Source organism: Passer montanus, unplaced genomic scaffold (assembly GCF_014805655.1).
Source record: "Passer montanus isolate IOZ18808 unplaced genomic scaffold, ASM1480565v1 scaffold19, whole genome shotgun sequence".
Lineage (NCBI taxonomy): Eukaryota > Metazoa > Chordata > Aves > Passeriformes > Passeridae > Passer > Passer montanus.
This window is the reverse complement of record NW_024366480.1, coordinates 9,712,742-9,726,734: the sequence shown is the minus strand read 5'-3', so window position 1 is coordinate 9,726,734 and position 13,993 is coordinate 9,712,742. Positions and strand designations below refer to the sequence as shown.

The 13,993-nt window shown below is 39.6% G+C and overlaps 1 protein-coding gene across 1 annotated transcript in view; it reads right to left on the bottom strand.

Moving 5' to 3' along the window:
- PIEZO2 (piezo type mechanosensitive ion channel component 2) overlaps positions 1 to 13,993 on the bottom strand; it is a 287,457-nt gene that overhangs the window by 18,130 nt on the left and 255,334 nt on the right. Inside the window, exons 38-42 of the mRNA XM_039706337.1 lie at positions 13,227 to 13,393; positions 11,419 to 11,594; positions 2,553 to 2,942; positions 985 to 1,243; positions 286 to 468 (exon numbers count right to left, since the gene is read on the bottom strand). Of these exons, the coding sequence (XP_039562271.1) occupies positions 286 to 468; positions 985 to 1,243; positions 2,553 to 2,942; positions 11,419 to 11,594; positions 13,227 to 13,393 (1,175 nt within the window). The remainder of the gene's footprint in view (positions 1 to 285; positions 469 to 984; positions 1,244 to 2,552; positions 2,943 to 11,418; positions 11,595 to 13,226; positions 13,394 to 13,993) is intronic.

Genomic DNA, 13,993 nt, shown 5'->3' with positions numbered 1-13,993 from the left:
GTTGCAGAATTTCTTTGAGATCACCAATTCAGCTGTTAACCCAGCACTGCCAAATCCACCACTAAACCACATTCCTCAGTGCCACCTCTAAACGCCTTTTAAACACTTCCAGGGATGCTGACTCAACCACTTCCCTGGGCAGCCACTTCCAGTGCTCAGTAAACCTTTTGTAGAAAAAAATTTTCTTGATAACTAAATGAATGACTTCTTTATATCACAAGAGTGATTTAAAAATTAAAATTAAAAATTAAATAGAAAATAAGAAACTACCTGAACCCAGATTACCTTTAAAATGGATCTATGGAAGAATAGAGCAAGAAGCTGAACAAGATCGTAGTGCACATAACCCTCTTTCTTCTCAATGCCAATAATATTGGGTGGATGGTAAGGTTTATCCTTTGTGTAATCCACATGTTTATTCCAAGGAAAGAAGCCAAACTGGAAGAAGTATTTGATGACAATGGCCACCTGTTTGGAAACACAACACACTTGGGATGTTTTATAAGCATGTCAGATATAATAGCCTCATGACAGTAAGAGGGATAAAATATATGTACTTTGTCAGTTTTATGAGAACATAAACAAGCATACTCATTACTACAGAGGCATAACAATTCACATTTCTCCAGTAATAAAGTCAATCAAAATTCACCAGCAGATGATACTCAGTGGTACTGAGATACCACAGGCAGTGAACTCTGTTTCTTGATTAACCATTACAAAGCAACAGTTTGCAAATGATCTGTTCTTGTGAGAACTGCTTTACATGCCAGGAATGATATTGCTCATTGCAATGAAGGAAATAACCAACAAGATCTTTCCATACCACAAAAATTGCTGAGGACTTTAGCAAATACTTGTATTACTACGAAGGGCCAAAGGCCCAGGCCAGATCCCAGAGATCAAAACCAGCAAGGGGGCCAGGCAAACATTACAACTTCAGTTTTCTGTGCTCAACGTGGGCTTGCAAAACCAGCAGCATACCTCAGTGTAGACAATGGCTGTCATCCAGAAGCGTTTGCTTGGCCGAGGAACAGACAGCATGGCCCACAGGAATATAAGGATGGGAAGCACCAGGGTTATCATGGAGGCAGAGATCATGTGGTTAAGGATGATCACAAAATAGCACACCATTTCTGACCGGGCCACCAGCGTATTGTACAGGGCATAAATAAGGAGCAAGACTCGAGGCTGACCAACATAGAACTTCTCTGACTCCTCCAACTCGTCATCATGAAACATCCTGTGGGGAGAAGAGTACCACAAATGAACTGAACATGAACTTCACATGAGCTGCTTTTCAAATTGCTACTATTTTTCCCTTTAAAAAGTATTAAAATCTGCTGCTCAGTCCAATGGAAGAAAAAAAAAAGGGGGGGGGAATTTGATATTATAATCAAATAGCCTGATTCTAAGCTCAGAAAACAAAAATTTCAGAAAAAATAACTAGAAGCATTGTTCTGCTGTTTTTTAATTTACTTAGAAAGAGAATCGGCCTGGCCTAAGCACTTCTACAAATACAGCTTTCCTGCAGCTGTCCAACCAACATATCTCATGCAAATCAGCCAATACTGGTGTGGATTCACATCCGATTTATCAGCACAGATAGGAATTAGAGAAAAAACAGAGGCACATCACCAGACCAGGGGCACTAGATTAGAACATGAGCATTAGATGTGTCCAATCTTCTATTTATATGACTCAAATAAATATAAATGGCAACTATTTTCATATACATTCATAATCCTCTCTGCTTTTCATAAAGTTTCCTGGCCTGAGAAGGAATCTTACTGAAAAGCAGAAATTCCTATGGAAAACCAGAAGACAAGACAATGCATCTGACAAAGTCAGATCTATACACCCTCTCTCTCCAGGTGCAGGCAGGCTGAAAGGCAGTTCTGTGGTTTAAGATTTTGCCCCTGCTTTTGGGGAAGCCCTCTCCAACTCAGTCAGGCCAGAGAGCAGCTGAAGATGTGCAGTGGCACCATCCCCACCTCCATGCTGGCTGTGCTCACTAATGAGCACAGTGTCTAAGGGGTAAAGGAGGGAACATCCTCTCCCTTATGAAAACACCTTGCGAGGTGGAGTCCCTTCATAACCTTCAGCTCCCACTGGCTTAAACAAAAACTGCCAAAGGTCAGAGTTTCCCTTTCAGTAATCCAAAATAATTTAAGGAGAAACATTTTTCCAGATAACCCTGGAGGAAACTCATTTGAAATCACAGCTGCCTGGAGAAGAGAGGCCCTCTTCACAAAGAATATTTAGAAAAGCCCTTGACCCCAAGACAATTACAGCACAGAAATTCAATGCTAATCAGAATGATTAAATATGGCATCTAGAAAAAAAGCAGAGATTCCTTCCAAGATGAATTTGAGTCACTTTAGAAATCTCTAATTAGAACAACTGCACAGGAAATGAGCTTCTTCCCTTAAACCAAACTTAGCACAAGGTCTGTATCAGAATCTGTAGGCTAGTTCTAAAACAAAACCCCAAAGTAATAACAAAATTTTACACACTGTGATCAACAATTTTTCCTGGTTGAGGATTCTTACTTGTTCAGGAGCAGCTCACTAGCTGTTAGCTCGTGTGTCAGTGGGGGCAGAATCCTGTCCAGTTTGTCTGTCCGACTGTCGTCCGGGCTCACCATCATGAGGCTCTTCCCAGCTGAGTCATCTGGGGAGCCAAAGGGAAGGTGTTCAAAGCTGACAGCTTTGCTATAGGAAGGTGGAGCTTCTGCATTGCTGTCCACTGTGGAGTACAACGGCACGTCGGTGTCAGGAGTATATGCAGCTCCTTCGGAATCCAGGCTATAATCTTCCACCTCCTCTTCCTCCAACCTTGATGCAGAATGAGCTCCTTCTTCCTCATGCTCCCCTTCTACCTCTTCAATGGTTTCTGTGGTCCCTTGACGGGAATAGAGCATGGTGACCTGTGTGGGTTCACTGTTGGAGATGGATGAAGAGAGTCAGCCGAGCTTTTCAAGATTCATGATCAAGAAAAGTTTGTTAATTGTACCTTTATGCAGAGAGTTGACCAAACTCATTGCATTCCCAGGCCTTCAAAGTTTGTATGATCTGGTAGAAAAGACAATATCCTGATCTCCTCTTACACAGATGGAACATCTGGGTCCATCTGTTCCCTAAATGACATCCCACTGGACTGACAGTGATTCACCATCCTTTAGCACCACTAAGGGGCAAATTAATACTATCAACAAGAGAAACGACACTACTTTTCTGAAAGTAGTTCAGACACTTGCTATTACATCTATTTAAGATATGCTCCATGGTGAAGGATAGGCAGCCATGGGATTCCTTCTAAACACAGTGCTTTTAACAACCCCTGTATGAGTGTTGTACACAACTGGAACATGAACTGAACACACACATATCAACTCTGATTCAAAGAAAAGAAGATGTAATTTGCTAGCATGAAGAAACACAAACCAAATTACAAAACTGTTCCAGGATATCTTGCTTACCTTTAGATTGCCCTATGTTCTTCAATACAGTCTTCCCTTTTACTTTACCTGCCTGCTTTACTTCTGTATGTACCAGTTCTGGATTCAACTCTCTGATGCACTCTGATCAGTTCTTTGCTTGATTCACCTTCCTTACTCTTGGCTTGGCATAGACTCATAGAATGGTTTGGGTATGAAAGTACCTTAGAGAACATCCAGCTCCAGCTCCCCTGTCATGGGCAGGGACACATCCCACTAGACCAGGTTGCTCAGAACCCCATCCAACCTGAACTTGAACAGGGATGGAACATCCATAATTTATCTGAGCAACCTGTTCTAGTGTCTCACCACCCTCTGAATAAATAATTTCTACCTAATATCTATCTACCTATCTATTTCTTCCTAAAATCCATCTCATAATTCCTTCCTACTATCTTCCTCATATCTAATCTAAACTTGCCCTCTTTTAATGTAAAGCCATTTCCCCTTGCCCTATCACTCCATATCCTGTAAAAAGTCCCTCTCCCGCTCTCTTGCAGCCATCCTTTAAATACTGGAAGTTCACTCTGTGGTTTCCCTGGAACCTTTTCTTCTCCAGCATGAACAACTCTCTCAGCCTGTCTCCATGGGAGGGAGGGGTACTCCATCCCTCTGATTACATTTGTGGCCCTTCCTCTCAAGTATTTTTCTACTTCTCCCCTCTCCCTTCTCTCTCTTTTTAGCCTCATTCCACTCTTTCTCCACAGGTAGACAACAGGCACCAATTCAGTGTCTTTGCTGGCTGCATACTCCTGTATCTCAACAGAGACAAAACAAGCCTTCACATAGCTCCTATGAAATTAAAGGGGTCATATCTTCACATAAACTATAATCTAAAATGACCTTAGCAAAGCCATCTGGCACTACCATCTTCTGCCAAAATTAAAAATTAAGTTTCCTTTATTTTTTTTTCTTTTACACTGCTTCCAACTTATTGTGGCTATGTTAGGTCATGTTATTTATAGCAAAGTTTTCATTAGACCATGTAACACTTATGATGATGTGTGTTTGGATGATTCACAGTAGCACTCATACTGGTTAAAATGTACAAATTCAGAGAATCCCACAATTTCAAAACTGATTGACTCAAAAAATTTGTCAAACACTTTCAAAACTGAAAAACAATGATGCAAAATTACATAAATTTTCAGATTAATAATATTTATTAAATTATTGAAACACTGCTTCACAGTGTCATGTAAATCCCTGGATTTTATCTGCTTAAAAATGAACAAACAGTTCTGAAAAGTTCATTCTCTTGCACTGGATATTAATGTTATTTGCTTTTTTGTCATAGCTATTTTCCCTTTCTTTATTCCAATACCTTACTTTAAATCAATGGTAAAGTAATCAAAACATATTTCAAAATCTTTTCTGTATGTAGAAAAATAAAAATTGAAAAATTGGCACAATGGTGCCTTAGTTTCTAAAATTACACATCTCAGTCCATATTTAGGACAGCTGATTAGCTGAGAAACTTCCAGCTTCCAATTTAACAACAAGCACTGACTCAGTAACTCTGAAAATAAGACACTTTTTTAGCTGAATAAATACAGACCTTAGCCTGTTTTTATACACCCAGCATGATGTGGAACAACGTTAAAAAAATACATGAACTGAGGATGGAAAAATCCCCCAAAAAACAGAACAAGAAGTGAAGCAGCAAATGAATCCTAGATCATGACCCTGACTTTGAACCTCAGAACTGTGCCACGACAGAGGAGGGAGCAAAGCTTCCTGTAACCATGCACACCACATGTCTGCAAACACAGACCCGTGTACACTGCAGTCAGAATAATGGTATGGGTAAAGGAGTGAACAAAGCATGCATGAGTTGAGCACCTTGACACTATACTGCCACTGTCAGCTGATGAGGAGGACATATCCATGCTCTGCATTTTACGAAGCCTAGGTCGAGCGCGCTCACTTGTTTTAGGAACAGAGTCTGGTCCATCTAAATCATCAAGGGTTGACTGCCTTGAGAACAGCATGGTTGCTTCAGTGTAGCAGCTACAGCAGCGCAAACAGTTACAGAGACAGTGTTAAATACAAATGGTATCACGGTACACATGGTTCAGTAAACAAATATGCTCGCCATGCAGCTAAACACTGACACAGAGAAAAAAAGGTTCAGAGAGAAGATAAGGATTTGTTTAGAGTCACCACGGAAACACATTTCTATGCACAGGTTAGTCACAGTCAATTTCATATAGGGGCTGTAGAAGGCCATCTATTCACTATTCAAGCAGATATGGAACCAACACAGTGCTCCACATACTTTCCAGGGGAACAGACTTACATATGCAAACAGGCTTTATTTTGTTTGTTTACCCCTGAAATTTCCAGATTCAACAAGGATCTTTTGGGAAGGGACCTCCTCTGTACAAATTCTGTTTTATTATTGATATCCTGTGCTGAACCTTTTTACACAGGTACCAGCCAGTTTCCTAAAAGAGCCCTTAAAACTGAGTAAGCTCATACTCCACAAATAGAAAAATAGCTGTCAGACATTGGCTAATCCTCTTTCCAAACCAAAGAGCCAAATCGGATATGCTACTTAGCCAGTAAATGCATCCCTGCTCTGCCTGGGATGGCTTTTATTTTGATATTTACTAGGAAGCCCTGATGATTCTTTCCAGGAGATTTCATTTGTTTCAATCACAGCTTAAAAGTATTTCAAAATTGGTAACATGTGCATCTTGAAATAAAGAACAGATATAATAAACCCTTATCTCCTTTCACTTATCAAATACAACAGGACACCAGAGACATACACAATACATTGAGCATTCATGTGAAACTGGAGAAAAGAAGAACTGGATGAGTTATGAGAAAGAAAGTATATAATTAAATACAAGCATTTAACAGAGCAACAGGAAAGAAGCAAATACATTAATGACATATGGTAGGTAAAAACATTATTTCTCCTGTAAAAATGGTTGACAAACATGGATGTTGATGAAAAGAGTTGAGTGGTCTCATGTTTTAACACATGCAGTGAGCTGCCTGAGTCTCTCAGATAGAATGAAAGAAGAAAAGACCCCAAAATTCAGGATTTACACTCTACTTTTCTTCTTTTGACTCCATTTGTATTACACCCGAGCTGTGGCAGCAGGGGATTTGCTTCCTTGGCAGCATGATGTTTGTCCAGGGGCACAGAGAATTGGGAAAGAGGTCAGAAAGGAAGGGCAACAGTGTTTTCCAGTTCCCTTGGTCTTGCTAGCTTGAAGTGAGGAAAAAAATCTGCTGGCATGAAGTTACAGTCTGCAACTACTAACTTTAAAAAAATGGGAAGGAAAAAGCAAAAATATGTGGAGAGAAGAAGCAGTTATTCTTAGGCCTACCCTCACTGATGATCTTTTTTGACAGAATGGCTTTTTTGACTGAGGCTAAAAGCATACCTTGGCCTGTGAACAGAAGAAAAGAATCACCAAGATACCAAAGGTATTGTGAAATATTTTCCTTAAGAACTACCTCAATGGCAGGGGCACCTCTGTCCCGCCAGTTCACTTGGCCAAAACCCCTTACAAGTCACTTCATTATTTCTGTGTGTGCACAAAGGCACGCAAGGCCCTCCAGACAAAACCTGGAGGGCTGTCTGCATGGTGCATGGTTTATGACAGAGGACCAGGAGGTTTGCCCTGGAGGTGTGATTCAGCACCTTAGGAGTTCAGCTGAAGCTTGGTGTTACTAACCTGAGGGGCTCTGGAGGGAGGAGGTTTCCCTCTGCACATACAAACACAGGATACAGCCAGGCTGTTGTTCTATCTGTGAGGCTTTGGTGCTAAAATATGGGAAGATGGCAGAAAGCAGACAATAGAGTTTTGCAGGTGACCTTTCTGTCTGTGTGCTACGATGTTTTATGCACGTGTCATTTTAGATCTCAAGGGCTGAGTTTATTCTTTTGAAGGGCAACACCTAATGATAAGGTGTTGAAGGATTTTAAATGCAGACATAGTTCAAGGGGAACTGTCCAAGGGACTTAAGGAGAGCAGCCCTTTATGTTCACATGCCCACTCATATATTTTCAATGGAAGAAAGATATGCCAGCTGCCCTGCCAAACATGCCAGCTCTGACCTTGCTCCCAGAAAAAGCAAAGGAAAAGCATCTATTAATCCCAATAGATAAAAACATTTGTCCAGACAAGGGCCTGCAACATTTAGTTTAAAGCTGTTTTAAAAGAAGAATGAATCATCAGAGTAATTACTGACTGAGCAGCTGCACTGTATCCTCGAATATCAGGAGATGTTTGTGACTTGTCACCTGTAGCACAGCCTGTGTATTCATTCTGTGCTTTAGGAGCATTATTCCAAACGTGGAGGAAATGAGAACACTCACAAAGTGGAGAGATTCACACTGAGCAAAGCTGATGTTGATACAAGTCATTGCTTATCACATAAATTTGATCCAAGCATATCTTCCTAAGTGATTTTTCAAATTTGTGTTGGAGACCTTGAAAGCATTAGCTTCTTAAAATCATTCAATGACTGCATATTTTAAATTGAATGCTCATTAAAAGTCCCAAGTTCAAACGTTTTATATGAAGTTGATCAGATATCCATTTTAAGTAGGGATAAATATATAGCAGAGATGTTTTTATTCTCAGTGAGTAGGAAATTTTTAAGCTTATAACTGCTTTTTTTGCTAAACAAATTTTCCCTCACAAAGAGTATTTCAGCTTAGTGAGTGGGCAAATTACATATTTTTCTGTATTTTCTCTGTTCATGGGCTAATTACTGACTGGCATTATCTGTTTGTTATCTGTATTACTACATTCTCCATGTCTCCAAGAAAAAATACCAATCGATCCCTAACAATCACAGGCCTAAGCTGGACTTTGATCCAGCCCAAACAGGGGTTCTCCTTCTGCTCCTTCTGCCTCCCTAGGCAAAATTACTTCTCCAGTACCCCCTGCCTCAAGCCCTGTTCTCCCTTCTAGTGAGGGAAGCAGAGAGAAAAGGTGGTGCTCTTAAACACCCTGACAGGCATTGCCTCCTTCAGCTCCTATAAAAGTCTACACAAAGGTAGAGTGAGGAGCTGAAAATATTATTCGTGATTGGCAAAAATGAATACAAACTGAACTGGATACAAAACCTTAGATAACCTGAAATCTGACTTAGGACCTGTGTGTAGCTGCTGTTACATAATTGTAGGCAAAGCCCCAGAAAGGCAGCTAACTAGCTTTAGTAAGTTCCCTATCATCTTACTGAAATTCACAGTTGTTTTAACCTAATAAACAGGTCATCAGTCAAGTGGAAACAAACTGCAGTACATGCTCTGCCATGCTAGATCCCAATTGCTTCTGGTGGTGTTCCTCAAAGAGCTTGGTAAAGGAACAGTGTCAGTCTCTTCTCCTGGCCCACATGAACTTTGTGCTTTGCCTGTAGGATACCTGAGAGTATTTATACATAAAGAGAAACCAAACAAATACCCTATCAATACCTCATAGTTCCTACGAGTAGAGAAATGACTGAGAATAAATGACAGCCCTACTAAAAGAAAAAAAAACCACAAAGGACACTCTACATAAGTCCTTTCAGAGCTTTATCCAGGCTAACAACACCCCTCAATTAGACTTACGAGGGTCAGCCCTGAACTTTACAAAAAATTTACAGTTCCTGCAGCTGATCAGGAGGGTTTTTCTCTTTGGCTATCCAGTGTTTACCTGAGCACTGAGGATTATGTCTTATTATAATGGAATAGCTTCTGTGCTTCAGCATTCCTGTGTGCTCACAGACTTGTTCACCTTACTCAGGGACCTAATGTCTGCTACAGAATTTTGTCACTACAGAATTTTTAGTAGTTCAACCAAAGGATAAACAGAACAGAAGCCCTCTGCCCCTTCCCAGAATTTTCCATTGCAACCCGAGATCCACAATCACAGGGATGCTTCAGATTTAATTAGTCACTTCTATGTTTACTGGCAATCATTACTTTAATATACAAACTGCTACATGCTCTTGTTTGGGCAATTAAAAAATCAGTCAATAAACTCATAAGAAGTTTAAAACATTTCACCTTTCTGAAAAACAACATAGGCGCTTCTGTAATCGCTTGAAGAGATATGCAAGAGTGCCCCAACAGACAGATGGCATTATCATTCAATCAGCAGACTGATTATTACTTCCTCTATTATTATAGCAGATGTCCACAATTCATAATACTCAGTGCAAGAATATTTGATTGTTCATTACCAGAAAGAGAATTTGAGATTAGAGAAATCAGTCAAAACTCTGCCTTTTGCTATTCCTTTGTTTATAAACCCTGTGACATCCTCAAAGGAAATGGAGATGACAGAAATCCATGAGAAAGATTTAACATTTTCTGTTGCAAAGCATCACCATAGAATCACTGAATTCTCTGAGTTTGAAAAGAGATTTTAAATGTGCAAATGTGCTTAAAGCAGGGTGAAAAATGGATGCTGATTCTAAAAAAAAACAAACAAAAAACCAAAAAAAACCCCACAAGTTGAGCTCAACATTGGATACCATCTCACTGAAGATTTGTTCTTCTTTTTTATGGTTAATTTTGGAATTGGTTTCCTTTTGTTTATGGTTAAAGTTCCTGCTAATGACTGCACAGTAATTATAACTTCTATCTGTAGAAGACAGAGAGACAGGGTGACCAAAAACTATTAAAGGAAAGCAGGACTTAATTCATTCTTTAGGTGAGACTGAACTTTGTGGAGTTGAAATTTGCCCAGCAGATATCCAATTGGATCCAAGACAGCTGGCAACAGATTTTGACATTACATTTTTCTCACATCATCTGACTCCTGTAAAATTGAGACAAAACACAAAGGTGTTGCTCAGTTGGGCAACAAGCCACTGAGAAAGATTTGCTCAGATTTGTTGTTTTTACTGGAGTGAACCTCTCAAAGGCCAGTGCTCACTGAAGAGCAATTTGTGGATATTTTGTTGAAGCATAATACAGGCACTCTTTTACCTTTGCTTCCCATACTATCAGAAAGGAAGACAACCCCTCATTATTTTCAGTCTGCTGACATCTACCCACATGTCATTAGTGAAAGCTATGCATAATTTAATGTATACAGAAGTTTCTGAGTTTGCTGGGAGTATCAAACACAATATGATACTGCCACAGCTCACAGAAGGCCAGGGAGTATGAAACAGCTGGATTTCCAAAGCCCTCCCTTCTCCCCCTCACATTATACAAACTCTGCAGTATTTCAGAAGGCAAGAACTCCAGGGACGTGGTGGGAACAGACAGCCTCTGTAAGAGAGGGAAGTGAATGTGTGTGCCTCTGTGTGTATGGAGCAGCAGGAGCAGGCAGTAATTTTGGTGAGGGACTTGGCGGCATCCGTTTTCAGAAAAGAATGAGGAAGGTGGTTTTCCTGAACTAGTTTGGGTATTTGATTAACAAACATGTAGCTCTGCTGGACTGTAATTATGGCAGTTGGGAAACCAGGCTCTTCAGATGGTTTTTTCCCTGTGGGTATGAGAGGGGATTTTGTTCTTTCAAATGCAGAATCTCTTTCAACGCAAAGCATTTTCTGATTTGTGGAAAACAGACAACAATTTATTCTATCTACAAGGACAAAATGTTCACCATGAATGATCCCTCCCCAAATTATATGCCTAAAATCCTAATCCATTATCACAGAAGCATCCTCAGCACCTCTTAAATTCCATTTCTTTTCACAAGGAACAGAATGTCAATGCCATTGACTCCTAACTCTAGGCAAAACTAAAAGCAGTGGGGTAGTCTTGCAATGGAAAAGAAGTTAAGCCAACAAGTGAATCCATCACTATAAAGGAAAAGTAACACTATTAAGATGACATAGACAAATCAAAAAGAATTCAACATTGATTAGAAAGTTCATCAGTACTTAGACAATATCTAATATTACACCCACTGCATACCTCTGACTTTCACAGAATAAAATTAGACCAATACCTGGAGATGCTGTCATGAGATGCTGCTGAATCTAAACTATCCATTCTTTCAGATGCTTGCAAACCAGAAGCTTGACTGGGATTTTTATCAATTGAGTCTAGTCCTGACTCCTCAGAAAGTTTCATCATATGGTTCTGGTAATACAAATGGATGCTCTCCCGTGTTGGAACATTTCCCTGTGGAAGAGAGTAGAGGTAGACATACATGGCCAGGGGGAGGTGTATTCTTTGAGGAAGCAGTTTCTTCTGTCATTTGGAAAGTAACAGATTAAGGACCGTGCAAACACTTTCCTAGTAAATAGCAATCACCTTTGCAGAGTTCAAGTGAGTTTTTGACTTAACCTACCATGGCCCAAAGTGTTTAGTTTTCAAGCAAAACTGGAACAACCCATTTGATTTTAGGCTATATTTAGCCACCAAAACTCTGCTGGATGGACTGCAGATCCTTCAGCATGGGAATGAGGAGTGGACTGCACCCATGACTCAATCTGCACTCCAGCAACCTTTGATGGATCTCTTTCAGATAGTTTTGCTGACTCTAGGAACAATTATTAGTGGCCGGTAGCAGAATTTTTAAATAGAAAAAAGACCAAGGAACAGTTAATGTAAAAACTGATCTAGATTTTAATTAGTGTCCCAAAATCAAAATTTATTCATGAATTATGGACACAGATGGTAATCCATGAAAAAAACTACTGAAGACCTTTTCTCTTTCTCTGAAGCAAGTTCATGAAAGGATAGTTTTATTAACTGTCAGACCAGATCTGGGCACACAATCAAGTCCTTCTGGCTGTGATATTGTAATCAGAACTTTAAAGGTGTATCATAAGAATAAAACTGAGAATTCTCTGTTCCTAGGCAGAAACATATCCAAATCATTCCACTAGTGATTCCACGGTAATCTTTCTAACTCACAATGAAGCCTTATGCAAGGACTTTTTCTAACATAATAAAAGTGGCCTAAAATATTGTCTGTACTTCCTTTACTAATTGTAATAGTTTCTAGTACTTCAACTCTGATCCTCTACAATGTCCCAAAACTACAAGACTCAAAATACTGAAAATCTGATGTTTTGTGAAAAAAAAAATAAATCTTAAGAACAATATCTGACACTCAGGTATTCAATTTGGTATGTTTGTGTACAAGCTGTGTTGTAAATGTTGGTGCCATTATGACATCCTGAGTCTGAAATGATGGCACAAGTTACATTCTAGCTCTACCAAAGACCTGGTATAAAGGATGAGAGATGTATAATCTATTGCATTTGGGAGATCTAAATACATTTCTAGTTACACTAACAACAATAATCTCTGCTAATAATGGGTTTTGCTAATATACAGCTAGCTGGTGAAGGATCACACAGCTCCATTCTCACTGAAGAAATGTATGCCTGTATTTTGTCAGTCACTTCCAGTGCAAGTTGATCTACAAGAAAAGTGAAATATGCAGACTGAGGTAATTTTGGAGCTGTTTAAAATGCCAGTCATTTCTGACCTTCTTGAATCTATTCTGTCCCTTCAGAACCACACTATACTACAGAAGTGTTTCAGGCAAAACCTTCCATCAACCTCTCAAAGAATTTTTTTCCCTTAATTTGTTTTGTGTCCAGGTAATAAATCAAATAATTTATTATTTAAGGATTTATAAACCACCAAGCAGCAAAAAAAAGTCCAGACTTTTAAAAACATGCATGTGTATTTGAGATTTTCATAATTTTCCTCCTCACTGCCGTGATCTGAAAAGACAGCCTTTCATTTTTCACCAAGCTGGAAATGGTATTAGCAGACAAAAAAGACTGAAGGCATTACCTTCTTAATCTCCCTGGTCAGCATACAGCGCTCGATCCTGAGCACGGTGGAGATATCGATGTGCTCTCTGGAGATGGAGTTAAGCCAAGCTGTGAAACTGTCCAGCGTTGCCAGGAAAAGGACCCAAGTAAACTTCAAGATATTAAATATCCTCTTGATGATGTTATCTAAGGGACAGCAAAAGCAACAGGGAATTAATGAACACAAGTATCTTTTATTGTACTTTTGTCTGGAGCTAGATGAATTTCTCTTTTATTGTCTAATAATGGTAATCCAGGCTGTGAAACCCTGTCACACCAAGGAATCTTTGAAGATGGAGGCCTTTTGGCTGTCTGGACCATTTTCCTGACTGTATGCCTAGGCTTATCATCTGGAATCCCTATTCCATCCTGTAAATCCTTGGTCCTGCAACTGTTAGTTAAATAAACAGTTCCTGATTTTAGAGGGACACTGTATGCACAGGTCTGTGAAATTAAACCCAAGGATTTGGGCATCTCCTGAGAGTATTAAATATCCCCAGGCCCTGTGATCTGAACAAGTCCTCAGTCAGTGTGTTGAGCTGAACCTCTTCAGTGTCTAATTACTTGTGAGTGTTTCTCTCTGCACAAACTTTGCCTTTTGTGCTTGAACCTTGCTAAGCTGAACTTTAACGTCTAAACTGCCTAAGCAGTCTTTGAATCTAACCTTACATTACTACAAATCACACTTGCCTGTATTTAGTGCTTTAAAAGCCTCTGTTTATCTAAGTAGGCTGCACTGTGCCATCA